The 21,753-nt window shown below is 47.1% G+C and overlaps 1 protein-coding gene across 2 annotated transcripts in view; it reads left to right on the forward strand.

The window, feature by feature from the left end:
* Window positions 1-21,753, forward strand: part of SRBD1 (S1 RNA binding domain 1) — an 855,271-nt gene that overhangs the window by 369,301 nt on the left and 464,217 nt on the right. For both annotated transcript variants that reach the window (XM_086927787.1, XM_086927788.1), the window contains exons 12-14: window positions 687-794; window positions 7,458-7,615; window positions 12,304-12,400. In XM_086927787.1, the coding sequence (XP_086783913.1) occupies window positions 687-794; window positions 7,458-7,615; window positions 12,304-12,400 (363 nt within the window). The remainder of the gene's footprint in view (window positions 1-686; window positions 795-7,457; window positions 7,616-12,303; window positions 12,401-21,753) is intronic.

Raw genomic sequence — 21,753 nt, forward strand, 5'->3', positions numbered from 1 at the left:
CTTATCCTCCTCTATGTTTGCTTCTTATTGTGGCCCTCAGAACGAGGTAAACATGGCAGACCATTATCACAAAAAATAAAATCACAAAAAATAAAATCCCTAATGTGATCCGTCTTGTAAACTTTCACCTAAATAGCCCAATAAAAAACACACCATCGAACTAACAATTATGTGAATTCCAACCCACATTGTAATGGTCGGATATACCGTAGCAATGTAATCAAATGGGAGAGAGCCCTCAAATGTAGTTATTGTCTAAGGTGGAGTATGGCCCAAAGCGAAGGCCAGTGATTTATTACCTTGGAATGCCCTCTCCCAAGGATAATTGTGCTTAATTTTTAGTTGACAGCGGATCCCTGACAGACTGTGTTGGACTAACAAGTTAAAAGAACTTTGCTTCTTGGCACCTCTTTTTTTATGCTTCTGTGGTCACTACCGAATGTTTTTTTTAATCGGCCAGTTGCTTAAGTTGGTGTACAATATGATCACATGAGGCTAAAACTATTGTTTTCCTTTTTTATTCATGTCACTTTTTTGAGGATGTGTTATTTCTTGATTCAACATGCTTTTTATATTAACATGCGTTTTATGTGTATATTTCTACAGATGTTTTTATTTTTTTGTGTAGGTTAAGCCAACAATACAATATTGCTTGCTTGTTTAATTAGTGTTTTTTTGTGCCACAGGTGGAGACCGAAGCAGTATGCGAAACCCGAGTTCATGAACATGCTACGTAGTTCTGTTGAAGATTCATATAAGCGCCTTATTTATCCTCTTCTCTGTAGAGAATATAGGTAAACTGAATAGTTTATTTGAAATTAAATCGTTAAATAGCAACAATGTGTTTGGGAATAATGTGTATTATGCAAAGTTACAGCAGGGACTAGCCATTAGCAGGAATAAAGTGGTTTGTATTTATGTTTCGCCTGAAACAGCGCATGTGCTTTCATTTGCGAGACACTTTGTTTACTTACGGGGGATAAGAGCCCGCCCATTGCTTACCATGGCTTCATCATCTCACTCATTTCCTGGCTTCATCATCTCACTCATTTCCTGGCTTCTCTTTGGTCAGCGCGTGCCAGCTTCACATCTTCTTTATGTGTTTGCCCCTCACCAAGAGCATAGCCCAAGTACTGCTTCCTTGCCCAGTGTCCTTATACTACTCGAACTTTCAGAGCTACTTTTTTAGGTTGCGCCTGGGCAGCGCTTGTGCTGCTGATAGTCATTCAGTAGTGGAATGTGGCTTTGAAGATCCGCCCACTCTCCACCCAAATATTTAATTGACTTGTGACATTGTCCTTTGTAAATGCTGGCTTCCGAGTCATTATTAATCTTGCTATCCCTCCTTTGTACCGTCTTGTCTGCATTTATAACCTATGTCAACAAAGAGAGAGGTAGGGAGAATCAAGGACACTCTCTTAGTCCCCAGTTAAGTATCAAACAACAAGAAAAGAGAGGTCTGGTCAGTCACAAGGCTGCCAGAAATATGGAGCAAGGAGATAAGCGGGTTTTGTTTGTACACAGTCACTCTGATTGAGTAGGAAAGCCCTCACACACCGACCTGGTCAGTGTCATGCTTCATCATCGGGCCCCACCGAAGAGACCGAGTGCCTCTTCGGTGTGCTGCGACGCCAGAAAGACTGCGGAGCTGGTCGTGTGGGGAGGACGTGATGTGAAAATTAGAAAATTAAAAGTGCCTAACAGGGTATCAAAAAAACTTTTAATGAGTGATCCCTAAGACACGTGTGGGTGGTTTATGTGTCTGAATTTACGTGCCAAGGTTGTTACGAGTTGGGATAAATTCAGCTAAATACCACGCGTTTTAAAATTAATCAGTCAACATGTTTCTGCCGTACTTGTGGTATGTATTCACCAAGGCATTCTTCAGGACTATACCCCGGCGGTATGGACACTCTAATAGTCCACCCTGACCTGGGGGCGTGAAAGTGAAAAAAGGGAAAAGTGAAAAAGTGCTTAACCTGCAAGAATCCTCTTAATCGTCGGGGTCCGGTTAAGAGGATTCTTGCAGGTTTAGAAGCGGATTGTGAACGCTGAGGGCGATGTGCCAGGCGCGCTCCAATCCTCCTCCCGAGACCCATGGTGCTAGTAGCGCCCTATTTTAAAGTGCTGACACACCCCTGAATTTGGGGCTTTTTTAGAATGAGCAATTGCTCTTCTAATTTTTAAGCACTTTTTCACTTTTCCCTTTTTTCACTTTCACGCCCCCAGGTCAGGGTGGACTATTAGAGTGTCCATACCGCCGGGGTATAGTAAATTCAGACACATAAACCACCCACACGTGTCTTAGGGATCACTCATTAAAAGTTTTTTTGATACCCTGTTAGGCACTTTTAATTTTCGAATTTTCACATCACGTCCTCCCCACACGACCAGCTCCGCAGTCTTTCTGGCGTCGCAGCACACCGAAGAGGCACTCGGTCTCTTCGGTGGGGCCCGATGATGAAGCATGACACTGACCAGGTCGGTGTGTGAGGGCTTTCCTACTCAATCAGAGTGACTGTGTACAAACAAAACCCGCTTATCTCCTTGCTCCATATTTCTGGCAGCCTTGTGACTGACCAGACCTCTCTTTTCTTGTTGTTTGATGCATTTATAACCTCCCATGGCGACTGGCCCTTTTACTTCTGTTTCGTCATGATATGTCTTATTTAGTCTGTAAGCTCTATTTTCTTTAATGAGTTTCTCCTACTGCAGGCACAACTTTCTTTCCTCGCCATGCATGCTTTCACTTTCGAGCAGCCCCGAACAATGGCGGCTACTTCTTTGAAATGAAATAGATCTCGCATTTACAAGAATTTGAGCTATTGCCATTGTAAATGACAATAGCTGCCTTAAACTCTCGTAAATGCGAGGCCTATTGCATTGCAAATGCTTCTTTTGTCAGTGGTGATTCTGACTATATAAATGGAGTGTCGCTGTAAAGAATGCAAACTAGCAGACTGCCCCCTTCCCCCACCCACTAGCTTCGCCTGCATTTCTCACTGGCCTGTGATCGTGATGAATTAAACCGGGCATGCCCTCGGGCACAGACACTGACTTCGGAAATGCCACTCATTATCCCATGCTATTATTACAGAAGTTATTTACGTCCCTTCTTTAGAAATGTAACTTAAAATTCAAGTCTGAGATAAATCGTGACTGCAAGTACAGCTAAGAAGCCAAGAACTGAATGGGCAGGTTCTGAACGCCCTTCTCACCGTTGAGTCACATGGTCCGCACTGGTTTTCAATGACAGAAGTTTTCACCCCAGCACTCTCAATAGGGCACCATTCATAACTCCTTATAACCCTGACAAATTTTATTTGTGACACTGCCCCAACCCTGCGGGCCTGTCAAGGACATCAGCTCTTGAAAAATCTCTCTATTTTTTTCATACACAAGAGACCGTTTGAGAGCCAATAAGGTTATGGTTGTGTAACAGCCAATCATAAGTCAGGCTGGGGAGGGGGTGCCGGGAGTCTATGGGGTGTTCTCCAAGCTACTCCAGCCTGCGTCACCCAATGATAAAGCTGAAGCACTAGGTGCATAACAAAAGGCAGTCGCTCAGAAAACGATGTGCTTTCTAAGGAGCTGCAGGGGTGGTGTGTATAAGGGTAGCATGCAGCACTGATTGCCATGTTGACACCACTGGTTGAAGCTTGCACATCTGACGCCCATGCAATACCTATACTCTCTGGCTGAGCAGGGAGGCTTGCATGGCTGATACCAGCTCTTTGTGTATAAGGATAGCGTGTATTACTGATTGCCTTCTTGACGTGTGTTCTCCATGTGACAAGGAAGCTTGCACTTCTCATCCCCATGTAGCACCTATCATGTATATGCAAGAAACAATTGCACTGCTGAGTGCCACATAGAGGCTTATTGTCTGTGTGTGCAAGGGAAGCTTGCACTGCTGCTGGTCAAGTTCGTACCTTCTGTCTCTGTGGACAAAGGAAGCTTGGCCTCCATCAAATACATCTCACACCCAGCAATTGCTTTAATTATGCTTTGGAACTCAGGGGTGTCATAAGCTACTGGCAGCAAGCGGAACACTGGCTTGAATCCTCAGGCATTGCATTTTTTGTCGCAGACTACAGACCGCTTGAGCTGCAAGTTGTCGAAGAACTATAGTCTGCAATGCAGCATGCATAGAGTGGGATTTGGACCAACCCACTACTCCTGATTGGATGGCTTTCTTGTCTGTTTCAGCTCTTGGATCTTTATTTGGTGGCTTTCCTTCCTATCTATATGCTTGTCCTGCCTCTAAGCAATTCAGCTTTACTATTCTTAGCCCTCGCCTGAGACCGCCCAAGTGCTGGCACTTGTGAGACATTTTGTTTACTTACAGGGGGCTTAGAGCCCACCCATTGCTTACCGTTTGGTGACCTCATTGTCACTCTCATGTCTTTGCTTCTCTTTTATCAGCTCGTGCTGGCTTCACTCCTTCTTCCTTTTGCCCAGTATGTGTCCTTCAACTGCTCTTCAAGATTTCGGAGATACTTTTTTTTTAAGTGGAGCCTGGGCAGCACATGTGCTGCTCTGTGAGCCATGCTGTATTGGAGTATGGAATAGAAACCCCACCCACTGTGTGTCCATATTTGTCATTAGCTTGTGTCATTGTCCTTCGTAAGTCCTGGCATCTGATTCGTGCATAGGCTTGTTAATCCCTCTTTAGTACTGCCTTGTTTTCATTTGTAACCTCCCACGAGGACTGGCCCTTTTACTTCTATTGTTACACAGTGAGTATTTTTTAGTCTGTAAGCACTATTTTCTTTAAATGGTTTCTCCTACTGCATGTGCCACATGTTTTCCTGCAACATTCAGTGTGCCATGCCCGCTTTCACTTTCTAAGCAGCCCCGGGACAATGGTGGCTGCTTCTTTGAAAATGTCTCGCATTTAGAAGAGTTTGAGCTATTAGCATTGTACATGACAATGCCTTTTATTTATGGGGTTATTATCAAAACATATAAATTAAAGTCATTGTCATTTACAATGCCAATAGCTTACACTCTCGCACATGCGAGGCCTCTTGCATTTCAAATGTTTGTTTTTTAAGCTGTAGCACTCCATTAGAGTGCCTTTTTTTGCAGGCTGTCATACCACTTTGTGTTCTTGTTTGTACCTTCTCTTGATGTTGCTTGCCTAATCCCAATCCAACCCACTACCTGCATTGTTGCTTACTTGCCCTATACCACCTGCCCTTCTTGATTTGTTGCTTGCTTGCCCCATCCCTTCTGTGTCGTTGCCTGCTTGCCGTGTACCTCCCGCATTGTTGGTTTCTTGCCCCGTTCTTTATGCCCCCTTCCTGTCTTGTTGCTTGCCGCTCCCATCTGTCCCCTCCTCGTGTGTTGCTTGTCGGCCCCCTTCTGTTGTGTTACTTGCCTACCCGTCATTCTTGTCCCCTCCTGTGTTGTTGCTTGCCTGTCCCGTCCCTCATGCCCCATTCCCATGTTGTTGCTTGCTTGTTCAATTTCTTCTATCCACTTCCTGCGTTGTTGATTGCTTATTTCGTCCTTGCTGCCCCTCATGCTTATGTTGCTTACTTGCCCCATCACTCCCATGTTGTTGCTTGCCCCATCCTTCCTGCTTTCAATCCTTTTCGTGTTGCTTGCCCCGTCCCTCTTGTGTTGCTTTTGCATGCCTGTCGCTCCCTCGTTGTTGTTTGCCACGTCCTACCTGAGTTGTTGTGGCTTACCCCATCCCACCTGCCCTCTTTTTGCATTATTGTTGTTTGCCCCATCTGTCCTGCCCCCCTCCTGCATTGTTGTTTGTTCATACCATAATATCTGTTTCAGGTCAGGGGAGCTGGGCGTAAGGATGTCTAGTAACAATGCACGAGTTGCTTAGCCTTTAGTAGCTCACAATGATTTTCACTGATCAGAAGTAGCTCTCACTACAGAAAAGGTTGGAGACCCCTGCTCCAGAAGCTTCTCCTCACTTCAAAAGCACAACTCTGTATAAAAGAAGGACCTCAGACACTACCACTTCAATATACTTCTGGACCTGTGGATACTGTGCCAGGAATAAGGACTGTTGTGCTGCTGAAGGACTACCACTCTACTGGACTGCTGCTCTGAAGGAATTGCTGCCCTGCTGTGCTGCCTGTAGGCCCTCTTGCCTGTGGGAGAAGAACTGGACCTGCATCTCTTGAACCCAGAGTGACTCCCGGGCTAGTTGGCTCACCTCCTGATCTGAAGCCTCGGGGACATAACAGGCTTCCAACAATCTTGCACCTGGATTCAACCATCTGTTAGTCAACCTTATCAAGTGGTGCCACTCCAGTACTGGATTCTTGGAAGTGGGCCTGAAGGTGCTCTGTCTGCCCATATGTGGATACAGCAGAACCAACGCATCTCCTCTGCTATGTGGCACAACTCTGAGCAGAACTGATACATCGCCTGACAGGACTTTCTCAGTGCAAGGACTTTGCATCATAGTCCGCAACGTCAGTGTTCTAGTGCCCACAGTAAAAAAGAACAGCCGCATCCGTGAACAAAAAATAAGGGTAACCATACAAAAAGAGACTCTTTCACACACTTGCAGATATTTTTAATGTTAATTAGCAATCTTCCACCCCATGGACATTACGCTGATCCATCTCCCTAGACATTGGACTGCCTCACTTTCTTTTGATCCCTTTCTACCCCAATCTTCACATTTTTTGGCAATTTGCCCTCCACACCTAGGATTACTCAAGCTCCTCTAACCTGCGCTGCACCACCTCCCCCGCCTGTTACCTTCTAGTCCTACTTTCCCTGATCCTGTGCTGCAACCCAACCCAAATTCTGCATCTCTACCCCTCTTTGGTGCACCCAGAACACTATGATGCTCCAGCAGCTCTCCACCATGACTTTATGCTTCTCCTCCTCCTAATTCCGTGCTGCTCCTCCCCCACGCCATGTACTGCTTTGTCGTAATCTGTGCACCTGGAGCCTCTGTTGCATCCTTAACCCTGGGCTACTCCCTTCACCTTGGATCATGTACTCCTTTTTCACAATCCTCCTGTGGTGCCTGTTTTTTGTGCCATGAAAACAAATTCAGCATGCTTCACTAAAATAGCACAGTCGTACTTAAACGCAGCTGCAGTGCAACCTTCACCATAAGTGTGAAATAAGCTGAAAATGACCAGCTGCTACTGCTACCCATGAGCCGCCTCTTCTATTTATAACACAAGCTCGCAAATACATTTTCAAAATCCAAAATGGTTAGCATTGCCAATGCTTGTTTACCCTTCGCACAGAAATGTCTAGTTGATAACAGGGATATATTTTTTACCAGCATCACACGAATGTCCTATTATCCAACCATTTTCTTTTGTTTAATATAAAATACTGAAGGTGTACCTCCCCACAGTCAGAGTGGGACTAATGAGTGTGCCCAAATGGGTCATGGTTTGTTTTCTGTACAGAAACAATATAGTCCTAAATAATTTGGACCATTTTTTCTTCTTTCTAAGATCAAAGTTAACGTCTGATGCAGAGAAGGAGTCCATCATGATGTTTGGAAGAAACCTTCGTCAGCTGCTTCTCGCCGCGCCCGTCAGAGGACGCACTTTGATGGGAGTCGATCCGGGCTATAAGCACGGGTGTAAACTAGCGCTGATCTCTCCCACAAGTAAGCAATTTAATACCTTAATCACATGGTTTTAGAGATGGTGATTCACCTGTTATCTTTTCTAAATACCATCATGTTTTAACGTATCTGCACTACTCTAAGTTGAAAAATGGCATTCATACACCATCACTGCTCCCACTGAATTTTCTAATTTAAGTTGTTGTCTTTTTCAAAACCGTTGTTTTAACTATTTATCTAATTTTTCCGAAATTAAATATATTTTCCTTCTGCTAACCCCACTTTCTGATCCTCGTCTATGTCCTGCATCTTTAAAAAGTGCAAAGCTAAATGTATTTGATTTATGTTCTTTCATCCTATTTTTTCATTATGTATTGGCATTAAAAACACTTGGTAACCGTGTATATCTCAGTGTAGCTCATTCTTAAAAGCTGAAAGTGCTGAAACAAGCAATACTTATCAAAAATTGGTGCTTAAAGTAAAATAACACAGACAGATTAGTTGACCTTTCATAACAAATACTACTTAAAAGAGTTAAATCTAGGATAGGGTTAGTGAAATTTTAAAATGTAACTTCTTGCAGTCAGTGCTTAGGATTCGTCAAAAGACCATAAATCCATAGCCTTATAGCATGAAGTGTATCAAATATGGCTAACGGTGGGAGAAGTATTATAGGGGCAGCACTGGCAAAGCCAATAGATGTGACGTTGACTGCTAGTCTTTTGTATTTGTCAATTGAATTGTTTTTATCATTGTATTTGCAAAACTTTATTGTTTGGCTCCTCACCAAACTAAGGAAAAATGTTGTTTGGTCTTAAAAACACTCATTGCATAATAGTCCCTGGCACTCAAGGGAGCGCTGTTTACTGATGTGCTCCATGTGAACTCACAGTGAAGTTAGACCAGAGTTCTTCAATCTGTGGGACGCGCCCCCCTGGGGGGGGGGCTGTAACCGTCTCAGGGGGGGGGGGCGCACTCAACACTAAAACCTCACCTTTGTCCTCTACTGATTCGAGGCAGAGTTGAGCTGCAGGGCCCCTAAGCAGGGGTGAAATCCATCAAAGCCTCATTAACAAGAAAAAGGTCTTTGAAAGACCTGTGAAATACTCGGGTTGGCTGTGTGCGCGCTGGGAAGCTGTCTCATCAGGCTGCCACACACAGGGTTGGGGGGGTGGGGGCTATCCTGGTTATTCCTACAGCTGAAATGCTTTAGCTGCAGTGGGAGGCAAGGAGCACCCTTTGCTAAAACTGAAAGTGACGATTTCATAGCAGAGGAGACTCCTTGCCTCACACTGCAGATGAAATGAATGTCTGTTACTTGCTTTCAGTTTTAGCAGAGAAGGCTTCCTACCTCCCACTGCAGCTGAAGCATTTCAGCTTTAGGAATTTAACCCCATCCAGGGAGGGACAGCTCTTCCCAGAAAGGTGACAATGTTGCTTTTTAAATTACACCAGCAGGAACAATGACCACAAAGCTAAAAAGGGTTTTAAGTTGCCAAAAGACAAATCCCAGTCAGGTGTTTAAACAGCCTGCAAATTGCTTCTCTTGACATTAAATATGAGTTATAAAGAAATATGTATTCATTTATGTTACTTTTCTGTCTTTATTCCCTTTAATTAGACAACTTGCTCCTCATTCTCGCCCTTCACTTTCATGCTCACTCTGCACACACAGCTATCACAATTCCCTCACACTGACCCCCATGCACTCACACCATTCACCCTGCACTCAGTGATCACTCTGCTCTCACAATGCACTTGCACGGTTTTCCCTGAACCTCAACCTGCAGCCACACAAGCACACTACCAACTCATGTGACACTTCACTCACCTGTCCCCCTCACTGCTCAATCTGCAATCTCACTTAAACAATCCCATCACTAACCATGCATTCATTAGTCCCACTCTCCACAAACATGCACACCCAAATTCATATGGTCACCTCACCCTGCAGTCACTCCACTTACCCTACTCTCACACTGTTGCATAGCTCACTGTGCACTCACATGAGCACTCCTGCCACCCTCACAGCACAGAGGGTTAATGTGCCTGCTACAAAGAAGGTGTACCATGCAGATCAAAGAACTGAGGGGCATATGTTCAAGGAAGTTGCGGAGTGAGGCGTTAGCAGTCATTGGTTAATGCCTCTCTCTGCCACTTCAGAAAAAGAAGGCTGCACCATATTTACAACAATATGGTGCAGCCTTGCGTTTCCCCTGCGCTGGCGCTACACTTAGCAGTGTAGCGCCAACGTAGACACCATTGCACCATAGTGCAAGGGTGTCTGGGTGCAGGGAAAAGATTGTTTATGTACAGGAGGGGACCTTCCTGTACATACACAATCTTTAAATGCCATTTGTTCCACTTCCATGTGTGCTGCTTAATGCAGCACACACAGAAATCACAAAATGGATTTGTTTTTTTAAACATTACAAATACAAGGCATTTTGCTTTTTCCATGTGTGCTGTTCAAGGCAGCACACATGGATGAAGCAAAAATGCGGAGAAATAATGCATTTCTCCTAGTTTCGCCAGCTTAAGACCAGGTTTTCCCTGATCTTAATTTTAACGCTGCCTCACTTTTACGCTGCCCTTCTAAATAGGGCGCAACATCAAAATCAGTGCCTGTTGCAGTGGAATGCCCACCGCAACACCCACTGCCCACCCTTTCACGCTAAGCATAGCATGAAAAGGGACCTTATTTACAAGGAAGCGTTAAGCCAAGTTAAATGTCTTAACTCTGCCTTGTAAATACGGCAATGCCCCTATCGCCACCACAACATCGTAAAAGGTGACGGTGTGGTGTCTATAGGGGCTTGTACATATGCCCCTGAGTATGATAAAACTATGAGTAGCACTATAAAAAAAATTATATGTTTGCCAGGAAGGTGCTATAGAGAGATGAGGTGCATTGTTGGTGAGTGGTAGTGAGGGAATTAATGGAGGATGAAACACTCATTGTTTTGAACATTATTTGCCAGATATGGCCCAGGATATGTGGGTGGCGGTCAATTATGTAGTGTACCAGATTCCAGAAACTTCTGTCAGGTGGTGGGGGGCGACATTTAAAACAATTCAGCTGGGGGGGCTTAACCTTCAAAAGTTTGAAGACCTCTGAGTTAGACAATGGTTGAAGTTGGCTGATCCATTGTCCCACACTGTATGCTGAACTTGGCTGGAAAAAATGGGAATGACACAATAGTTGACCAATGGATGAAGAGGGCTCCCTGAAAGCCAGTGTAAGTAAGCATATTATACATGTCATTTTTGTAAACTCAAAAGGGCTTGGCTAGCACCAGTGCTAAAGATATTGGCGATGCAGGTGAAGGAAAGTTAAGAGAGGCAAAAGGTTAATCACGTTGAACAGATATTTCTTAGATGACTATTTACTTTATTCGCTTTTTATTTACTCTCAAGCTGCGAAACATCAGTCAAGAACATGAAAAATTATCCAATAGCTCTCAATTTTATACACAAAAAAACATTGATTTTACAAATGTTACCCCTAACATTTTCCTTTCATGCTTGTACGCAGTCGGGCGTTTAAGAGTTGTACACAAAAATGTATTATTATTTTATCATATTTGTATGCATTGTAACACTTGTTATAGGTGTGCAGCTCCCAGAGTCAAGTGAGCCAATAACAAAAAATGCCTATATTAGTTTGGAAAGAGGTTCATAGACATTTTTTGTTTTGTTATTAACTTTCGCAAAGTTTGATGAATCTGCACTAAACGTTCCAAAAAATGTCTTCTACGGTGGCTCCATCATGGAAACTTATTGGCAGTGGTGGCCAGTGTGTTGACAGTGGCGGCGTGGGGATGGGGGTGATGGTGAGGGGGGGGGGGGTTGTGACTCTGGGATGACGACGGATGGATGAGACAAATCAAAAAAGATTTTAAAAAACGCTAACTTGCCAAATCGCCATATTGCATCCCTCTCTTCTGCAGGCACAGGTTCCCAGAGTGCACTGCTGCCAATCTTGACGCTGCTTTCATGCTGCTGAATGCAGTGTCAGGATTATTTGCGCTCCCAGTTAGACTGGGAGCCTGCTCTCCCCAACTCTGCAAAGCAGCTGGGGTTGGACAGAACTTCAGTGTGCATGATGGTTTGGCTGGCTTGAGATGGCTTGCCAGACAGCCATGCACACTGAATAGCAGTACAAAACACTCCTCCAACAGCCTGTTATCCACTTGGACCCACCCCAAGCATCAGCTCTGAGAGAAAAAAAAAAAATGAAAGACAAGGGTGTATTATCATTTTATTGTTCATGTTTTTTGGCTGCTGGCAGGTGGGGTGGCGCTCCTCAGCCATAGTGGAGAAGCCGCCACTGTAATTTGCTGGTTTAGTGAATCATGTTTGTTTTGTAATGCATGTACAGTGGATGTGGGAGAAGTGGAGGCCCTTTACGCATGGCACATTCAAAGTTGAATATCTGTATAATGGTTATGGATGGTGAAAGGGGTGTTACTTATATAAATAGTTACCAAAACATATCACAAATGTTTTGTGGTAGGCCCCATTGTGAGGAACTATTGACCAGATGATTATATTTTGAGTGTGTTGCCATGTCAGACTAAGCTAATATGAGCTTTAATACTTTAGAGAAGCCATCATTGTGGTGTGGAAAACGCACATTCTTCTTTTTTTTACATATCTATTTATGCCACTCAGTAAACCTCACTTTTAATGTGACAAACTCTCTAACTAATTGCATTATGTTTTTTTAGACCAGATACTTCACGCTGATGTTGTCTATTTACACACTGGATCTAATCTTGCCTACCGTGAAGCAGAGAAGATAAGGAGTCTTTTGATAAACTACAAGTACGCTAATTTTATTACTGTATGAGTAGTATAAAAATAAATGAATTTATGATATATTGTTCTAGTTTTGCTAGAATTAGGATGTTCTCCTATGAAAAAAAGAGTATGAAACATAACCATGCTTGGACAGATAGCAGTAGAGTGTTATGTACCCACACTAAGTTGTACTGCCCGAGTTTTATTTCGTCTTCTGTGAGCCAGTTGTTGAGAACCTCATCCCCTCTTTGTTCTCCCTGCCTACGGACATTTGAATAAAACAGGCCCAAATCATGCATTTTACGGCACAATTTTCAGTGAAACTGCTTAAAAATCCAACAGTTCTTAAGGGGGATTAGTAAAATATCCTACACTTTCATAGTCTGCTTTCAATAATCCTCCAGAGCTCAACACGAATTATCACCTAAATATTAATTTTCAGAAATGTACCCTTTTTTTTAATCTCCAGACATGGTTATGAAAACGCACATATTTTTGTTCAATTCCAGACAAGTTGTATTAAATAAAAGTTGCATTTTTCCTAAATATAAACCTGTTATTTTCATGATTAGAATTCAGTTGTTTTCATTTTGTATAAACCTGTGTCCTCCCAGTTATTGGTTGTGTTTATCATTAGGTGCTCCTATACAGCACATAAAATGATTATGGCCTTCAGCCCAGGGATTCTCACGAACCAGCATTATGCCACGGAGAGCTAGAATTATGTGAACATGGGAACACTATGGCAAGAATGGGTCGATTATATAAATGCCTCTAGTTTGCAGTGAATAGCCACAATTATGTCATGAGTGGTCACAGTAGGTCGAGAAAATGCACCATCATGGCAGGGCTAGCCAGAATTATGCCGAGAATGCCTCTGATATGTGATCATTAGGCTACTATCGGGTCAGTGAAATAGAAAGCCTGGCTGTTAGATGATAAAATATATAACATGTTATGTAGGACATTAATCAATTATTAGAAAAACAAGCATTGGCCAACGGGTTCCGCCTATGGGAAATCTATTGCATTTGTCAATATTTACATATTGCACAGAAGTGCAAACTGTTGTGCAGGCTCAATTGCGTGGCCCGCATTGACCGCGCCAGAGTTTTTTTTTTTTATCCTTTAAGCAATGTCTATAGGTATAAAAACAGCAAGGGTGTTGGGGTCAAGAAACACGAGGGAGGAGGGTGTGAAACATAATAGAGAGTGGGAGGAGGGGTTAGGTAACATCACGTGGAATGGGAGGAGTGCGGGGTGCTGGGTGACACGGAGGAGAACCGAACGAGGGGCTGACTGAACGAACGTAAAGCTCTGTGCAGGCGATACCCATTCAGAAGCACTGCGCAAGCGCTGCACAGGCAAAACCAAAAATCGGTTGGGTGGTACTTGGCGGATAGATTTAAAAACTGCAGCTTTCATTGTGTGAATGAGAGATGCTTAAATGATTGGTGTTAAGGTGTTTTCCTGCTAATGTTGCGCCCAGCATCAAAGCACCACAATCCATCAAAGTTAATATCAATCAATCAATCAATCAGGAGTTTGTTAAAGCGCAACTACTCACCCGTAAGGGTCTCAAGTCGCTAGGGGTGGGGTGGGCGTAGGTTCCATTCCATCAAGGAGGGGGTCTGTCGAAGAGCCAGGTTTTGAGGTTTCTTGCGAAGATGGGGAGCGATGTTGTCTGTCTGAGGTGGAGCGGAAGGGCATTCCATGCTTTGGCCGCGAGGAAGGAGAAGGAGCAGCCTCCCGATCTGGTCTTTCTGGTGCGGGGGACCTCGGCGTAGGAGAGCTGGGCTGATCGTAGGGTCCTTTGGGGTGCGTGGAATTTGAGCTGGCTGTTCAGGTATGCTGGTCCGGTGCCGTGGAGGGCCTTGTGGGCGTGGGTGAGCATCTTAAAGGTGATTCTCGCCTCGACGGGGAGCCAGTGGAGTGTGCGCAGGTGCTGGGAGATGTGGCAGTGTTTTGGCAGGTTGAGGACCAGTCTTGCGGCGGCGTTCTGGATGTTCTGTAGCTTGCGGATGAGGTTTTTGTTTATTCCGGCGTAGAGTGCATTGCCGTAGTCGAGTCTGCTGGTGACCAGGGCGTGAGTGACAGTCTTTCGGTGTTCGAGGGGGATCCATTTGAAGGTCTTACGAAGGAGGCGGAGGGTGTGGAAGCAGGAAGATGAGACAGAGTTGATCTGGCGGTCCATTTTGAGCTCGGAGTCCAGGATGATTCCCTGGTTGCGTGCATGGTCTGTGAGGGTTGGCGGGTTTCCGAGGGCGGTGGGCCACCAGGTGTCGCTCCAGGCGTCGGGGTTTGGGCCCATGATGAGTACTTCTGTTTTGTTGGTGTTTAGTTGTAGGCAGCTGTTTTTCATCCATTTGGCGACGGCTTCCATGCCTTCTCGAAAGTTGCGTCTGGCGGTGTTGGGCTCGTTGGATAGGGAGAGGATGAGCTGGGTGTCGTCTGCGTATGACACGATGTTGAGTCCATAGGTTCTGACGATGGGGGGCAAGTGGAGCCATGTAGACGTTGAAGAGCGTCGGGCTGAGGGAGGAGCCCTGGGGGACTCCGCAGGTGGTAGGTGTGGGGTCTGAGAGGAAAGGGGGGAGTCTGACCCGTTGCGTCCTGCCGGAGAGGAAGGAGCAGATCCAGTCGAGGGCCTTGTCCTGGATTCCTGCGTCGTAGAGTCTGCGTATTAGGGTGTGGTGGGAGACTGTGTCGAACGCCGCTGATAGGTCTACTGTTTCTCCTTTGTCCAGTAGGGTGCGGATGTTGTCTGTTGCGGCGAGGAAGGCGGTTTCCGTACTGTGGTTTTTTCTGAAGCCGAATTGGGAGGAGTCGAGGATGTTGTGTTTCTTCAATGAATGTGGCGAGTTGGCTGTTGATGGCTTTCTCAATGACTTTCGCTGGGAAAGGGAGCAGGGAGATGGGTCTGTAGTTTTTGAGGTCGGTGGGGTCCGCTGATGGTTTCTTCAGGAGGGGGTTGACCTCGGCGTGTTTCCAGTCGTCGGGGAACGAAGCTTTCGCCAAGGAGCGGTTGATGGTGTGGCAGAGCATGGGTGCGATGGTGTCAGCGGCTCTGTTGAAGATGTGGTGGGGGCAGGGCTCTGTGGGGGCCCCTGAGTGGATTGACTTCATTGTCTGCAGTGTGTCTTTGGTGGTGAGGGCTGTCCAGTCATCAATCACTGGTTTCCGGGTGTCGGGGGTGGTTGGTGAGGGTTCAGTGTGTTGGTTGTCTTCGTCGAAGTTGTCATAGATGCTCTTGATTTTGTGGTGGAAAAAGGTGCTGAGTTTGTCGCAAAGGTCTTGTGAGGGAGGGATGTCGGTAGACTCGCTGGTGGGTTGGGCGAACTCCTTGATGATGCTGAAGAGTTTGTTGCTGTTGTGTGCGTGGGTGGAGATTCTGTCTTCAATCGCTTTTTTCCTTGTTTTTCTGATGAGTTGATGGTGAGCGTTGGTGGCGGCTCTGAAGTTGTTGTGGGCTTCTGTGGATTTGGTGTTTCTCCAGGCCTTTTCGAGGCGGCAGCATGTGCGCCTGGACTCTCGAAGTTCGGTGGTAAACCATCTGGCTTACTTGGCACGGGTATTGTTGTTTATCTTGAGGGGGGGCTATGGTGTTGGTGCTGTCCGAGATCCATCTATGCAGGGTTCGGGCTGCGGTGTTGGGGTCGTCGTTTTCCGCGATGGTTGGGGTGGATTTGTTGAGTGAGGAGATGAGCTGGTCGTCGGTGATTTTGGTCCAGTTTCTTTGTGGAAGCAGGTGCTGGTGTCTGTGGATGGTGGGTGTTCTGAAGGTGAAGTGGACGCAACGATGGTCGGTCCATGGGAGTTCGGTGGTGTGGCTGAAGGTGATGGAGTTTCCTGTAGTGAAGAGGGGGTCGAGGGTGTGTCCTGCTGAGTGCGTGGGCTCGGTCACGATCTGGCAGAGTCCAGTGCTGTGGAGGTTCTTCCTGTAGATCTTGTATCTTTGGGGGATGGCGATGGGGGATGGCGATGGCGATGTCCGGTCCTGAGGTGGCGTTGGTCCAGGTTTCGGTGAAGAAAGCTACGTCCGGGGTGGTGCTGTCGAGGAGGTCCCAGATTTCTGTGGCGTGTTTGTGGAGGGATCGGATGTTGAGGAGGATGCATTGCAGGGTCTTCGGTTCGGTTGTGTTCTTGTGGGCGGGTTGTGCTGGATCCGTGTTCTTGGCGGTGCTGCAGGTGTGCCGGCAGCTGTGACAGCTGAAGGGTCCATGGGTGTCGGCTGGTGATGCTAGCTTGCAGTTGTTGTTGCAGCCTGGGTTGAGTGCGTGGAGTGCTGCTGGGTCGTAGCGTTGGCGGGGCGGAGGTCCAGGGTTCCTGGTGCTGGTCGTGGACGGGCGCAGACGTGCTTGCCTTTGACGCGCCTTCGGTGCGCTCAGTGGCCACCATTAAGTAGGGGTTGGGGAGGGCTGGACAGCTGGGAGGCGGGAGCGGGGAGAGGAGCTGGATTGGTCCAGTCGCGCTGGGGGGGGAGGGGCCACGGGGGCAGCAGTGGCGGGGAAAGGTAAAGGGAGGAAAGAAGGGATAAAGAAAAAAGGGAAAATAAGCAGAAATAAGGCACAAAAGAGCAGAGATGCAGAAAAGGGCAGAAAGGTGAAGGATAGAAAGGGTAGAAAAACGAGTGAAAACGAGTGAAGGAGCAGAGGGAGAGAAAGGGAAAATTGGCAGAAATAAGGCACAAAAGAGCAGAGGTGCAGAAAGGTGAGAGATAGAAAGGGTAGAAAAACGAGTGAAGGAGCAGAGGGAGAGAAAGGGGAAATGGGCAGAAATAAGGCACAAAAGAGCAGAGATGCAGAAAGGTGAAAGATAGAAAGGGTGAAAAAACGAGTGAAGGAGCAGAGTGAGAGAAAGGAGACAGAGGTCCACTGGACCACCAGGGATGAGGCGCAGGGAAACCTGCGGGTGGAGGAGGGCCTCGATCACTAACACTCAAGAGTGCAGCGGCAGGGGCACCTCACTTAATGGTGGAGCTGCGAGGGTGGGAGAGCAATTTCACTGACAATGAGTCAGTGGTCTTGCTCATTGTCAGCCCTACTCCACCCCATGGAACAACCTTGCAGTTGCATGAGATCGCAAACATTGCACGTGAGAAGATGGTTAATGCAAGGACACAAGGGAAAAGCCTCAGAAGTGTCCCCCTTTCAACCGAAGGCTATGACTATCCGTGAGATATTGGCGATTTAGGGAGGCCCATAAAGAATGGGCGTAGGAAGTGTGGGGGACGAGGGGGATATATCCCCCCCCCCAGATTTTGAAGTGGAGGGGCACGGGGGACAATGGTGGGGGGGACGAGGGGACAAAAGAATTTCCCCTCTCCTTACTGTGATTCTCAGGGCCATTAACACGCGAAAGCGCTACCGTTAATGGCCCTACACTTTACCTGTGATCTGCCTCCAGTCAGTCAAGCCTCGTTACGTCACTGGTTCTTAAGGCCCTTCTCACTCTTTAGCACAATTCTGAGCCAAGCCTCCATGATGGGGAAAAACTATTATAAAAAGTCATCATTTAAAGAGTGAAGGAAGTGTTCTGCACACGCATCCTCGGAGGGACTAGATTAATCCGGGCTGTCCCTGAAATAGCTCCGAGTGATGTAAGCGTTGAGTACAGGGTACAGTACGCTTTGAAAATTAAATGTATAGGTAACAGTTAATGCTATGTCCTGATGGTTAGCTCTGATTTATGTTCAACAGTGCACTGGTGCACATTCTTCTCTGTTTCCCTGTAACGTCCTTAAATGCGCATTTTAATGAACAGCAACTGGGGCGCAGCTTCCACTGCACAGCACAATATAGGGGTGCGATTCTAGTGCGTGAATCAGACTGTCGGGTGGAGCAGTCTATTCTGTGAGGGTCGCTGTGCTTATAAAAAATGAACCTAAAAACCCAGCATCTTAGGCACAAGTCTCTAATGATTGGCTCCAAAGTGGAACTGGTTTTGCACAAACATGAGAGAATCAGTTTGTACACGAATTCTTGTGCTTACATGTTACTTAAGGATGGGCATTGACGCAAATCATAGGACAGAGGCTGCAGACGCACAGCACACGTGAAGGCAGAATTGTGGCATTCATGGTGTTTTCATACGCACAGAAGAGCACACATACCGACAGTGTGGCGAGAAGTTGACATGCACATTTACTACTGCCCAACTCTATAAGAACTGCCATATCGAGGGAAGCAGGAGGGTTGAGGTATTGTTTGCATGAGAACTCCTGCCTCTGAAGACAAAGTGGACGATGAGCTGGGAGAGCTTCCTGTGTTTCAGACAGACACTGCTGGTAGCACCGCGCCAGACAATGCGCACACGCTGCAACTATAACCAGAGTAGATGCAGGGCTTTAAGTAGGATACAAAAAACTAGGGTGGTGGGGTGGGGGTTCTCCCCTCGGGGCGTGGCCATTGTATTTAAGGGTGTGGCTTAAAACACCCGCTAAATATATGTGCTGAGCATAGTGTGCCGTCCGACTGGCATTTTGCTGCTTCTTTCCATTCATCCAGATATGTAATACAACAAGTAACGTTACACATACACATTAGTTACACCTATGACTTCGTTGTGTATAATATTAATAATTCTTGGCTCTTGTAGGCGAGGTTGTGGCGTAAGGTTAGAGCTACTGACTTTCGATCCTGAGAAAGCAGGTTCAAGCTTGACATCCGCTCAGCATCCTGTGATTCAAAAAATGAACACATCTTTGTGTAAAGAACTGGTGCTCATGTTAGTGTTATATAAAACTGAAAAACCAGTCACTTTGAAGTTACATCAAAAGCGGTGACGGGTGCTATTATTGCCTCATGGGTGTGACACAACATTCCTCCCTAAAAACAATAAAACCAAACAATACCAACTACGACTGTTCACTGCATGGCGAGTTAATGACCCAAATGTCCCCAAAGAATTTAGAACAGTCTTACGTGAAATAGTCTCTCAGCTTACGCGTCGGCTCTGGGTTTTGTCGGATACGTTATTGTAAGCTTCCACGACCACTCAGTCCTTCCTCCGCATCACCACCTTGAGAGACACTTCGGACCTCAGAGGGGAACCCTGGTGCCTCAACGTCCCCTTCAGCCTGGGACGCGCCTTCTGGAGCCAACTCCCCATCAAGGACCAGGCCATGCTCCTTCTCCTCTATCTGTTTCTAGCCGAACTTCTATCCGGGGCATGCTTGAGTTTTCCACAACACCAGACGATGATGAGGACAATGAAGGATGAAACCTCTTGAAATGTGAAATGTTCCAGGTCACTGTTTCCCCACACCTCCTTGCGGTGTTCCGTGTACCTTTCACGTAGGTTATGGTCCAGGTATTTCTTTCATAGGGGAGATTGACTTTGCTGTTCATCATCCTGTTCTTTAATAGGACCAAGTCACCCTGCTCCAGGTGCACCGGCGGGCCCTCCGGCGTTGACTGACTTGAGCATGCGCCTGTTGTCTGTGCGCCTCCACCTGATCATTGTTCGAAGGTGCCGGGCACCACTGCGAATGGTAGGGGGATAGAGTTGGTGACCACCCGACCCATAGACAGATGCCCAGGGGCAACCCCTGTGGTGGAGTGAGGGTCTGCCAATAGCTACGTAGGATCGTGGAAATGGCTAGCCCCACTGGCTGTTGGCATTCATGACCTTTGCGTATTACCTTGTTCAAAGTCCACATAAATCTTACCACTTCCCCGTTGGCTTGCGGCCACCGAGGGGTGACTCTCCTATGCTTGATACCTAGCGAGGTCAGGTACGTAGCCATTTCCTGCCCCTGGAATGGGGGTCCATTGTCGGTTCTCAGTTCCTGAAAGATGCCATGAGTCCCCATTATTTTCGGTATTTTCGGGATGACCACTGTGGCACTGTGTTGATGATATCCACCTCAGGATATTTTGAGTGATAGTTAATGGCCACGAACGTGTGCCTCCCATCCGGGAGACTTCCGAAATCTAGGCTAACACTCATCCAGGGACGCTGGGGCCTTGGCTCTGTTATTATTGGAGCAGGATGAGGAGTTTCTCTGGTCACTTGACACCACTGACACGCACGGACGGCCGCCTCTACCAGCTCATCCATCAGCGGGAACCATACCTTGGTCCGCAGTCTTGACTTCGTTTTGACCATTCCTTGGTGACCAATGTGCACAAGTTGAACTACTCGGGCTGTCAGGGACGAGGGGATGACCAATCGTTGTCCTTGCAGCAGGCACCTGGTAGCATCTTCCGTTAGTTTCTCTCTGATGTGATACAGGCTTTCCAGGATGCGTCGCGCGTCAGCGGTGAGTATCTTTAACTTTTCTTTTGCTCGGTGCCAGTGTCCATGCTTCATAGCTTGTCTTGCTCTCTGCAGGCACTCATCTTTGTCCGTTTCTTCTCTCAGTACATCCATGGAGAGTGGGAGGGGGCATGACCTCGCTGTGTTGCAGTGGACATATTCCTCGGTGTCAGCAGCGTCTTCTTCTTCCTGAGCTGTGGCTTCTCTCGGATGGCAAAACAAGTAGTCCGCTGGATTTTGGGAACCTGGTTGGTATTCGTGGCCTCGAAGTACACCAATAGCTGCTCCACCCATTCTTTCCACTTGGGTGCTTGGGCAGAGGAGGGCTACTCCACCACGAATGGTTCTATGGATGGAATGGAGGACATGGCGGGCGTCTGACTTGTTGCGCTGTCGGGCAGTCCCTTGTGGATGAGCCAATGTCACCCTGTTCAGCAGGGACTTCAACCACCGTCTGGGCCAGGCGGGAAACGCTGTTCGCCACCTCATGAAATTGGAGCGACGTGTGCACAGGGCCACGCTCTAGGGCCGTAGACGAGCTGGAGTCCTAGAGACACTGACGCGCATGTGCGTTGCTGCGGGCCTTGCGCGGAGCAGGGGTGAGTTGTAGCTGCTGACAGGGGGCTGTCCCTGTGGTGTGCGCTCACCGTGTGGACTGCGGCGTGCTTCGGCGACGTCACCGCTGCCTCCAGTCTCTTGATTCCCGCAGGTAGGGCCACACTGCTGATGGGACGGGATACATGGGGAGAGTTGATGGTACGAGCACCGCAGGGCGCAGAGCCCACACTCGCGGCCACCACAAAGATGTAAGGCGGGGCACGCCCACCCTCGTCGCCATTTGTAATGTTGTCGGGGGTAATGCTGGCCCCTCGACAGGTTCGTGTTAGGGTGTAAGCGCAGCGGCAATAAAAAATGCGTGGAGCCGGTGTTGCTGTGTCTGTGGCTTCCACGTCTGCATGCCAAGTGATTTCACGTCCGCGGCAGCCTATTCATTAACATAATTTCGCATGACCTGGGCCATACTATTTGTCCACTATCCCATGGGGTAGACTACATTGACACCCCTCCCGATGGACCGGGGTCTGCACGCCCTGTGGGGCGCACCCATTGCCTCATGG

The sequence above is a fragment of the Lissotriton vulgaris genome, chromosome 6 (assembly GCF_964263255.1).
Source record: "Lissotriton vulgaris chromosome 6, aLisVul1.2, whole genome shotgun sequence".
In the NCBI taxonomy this organism is placed as follows: Eukaryota; Metazoa; Chordata; class Amphibia; order Caudata; family Salamandridae; genus Lissotriton; species Lissotriton vulgaris.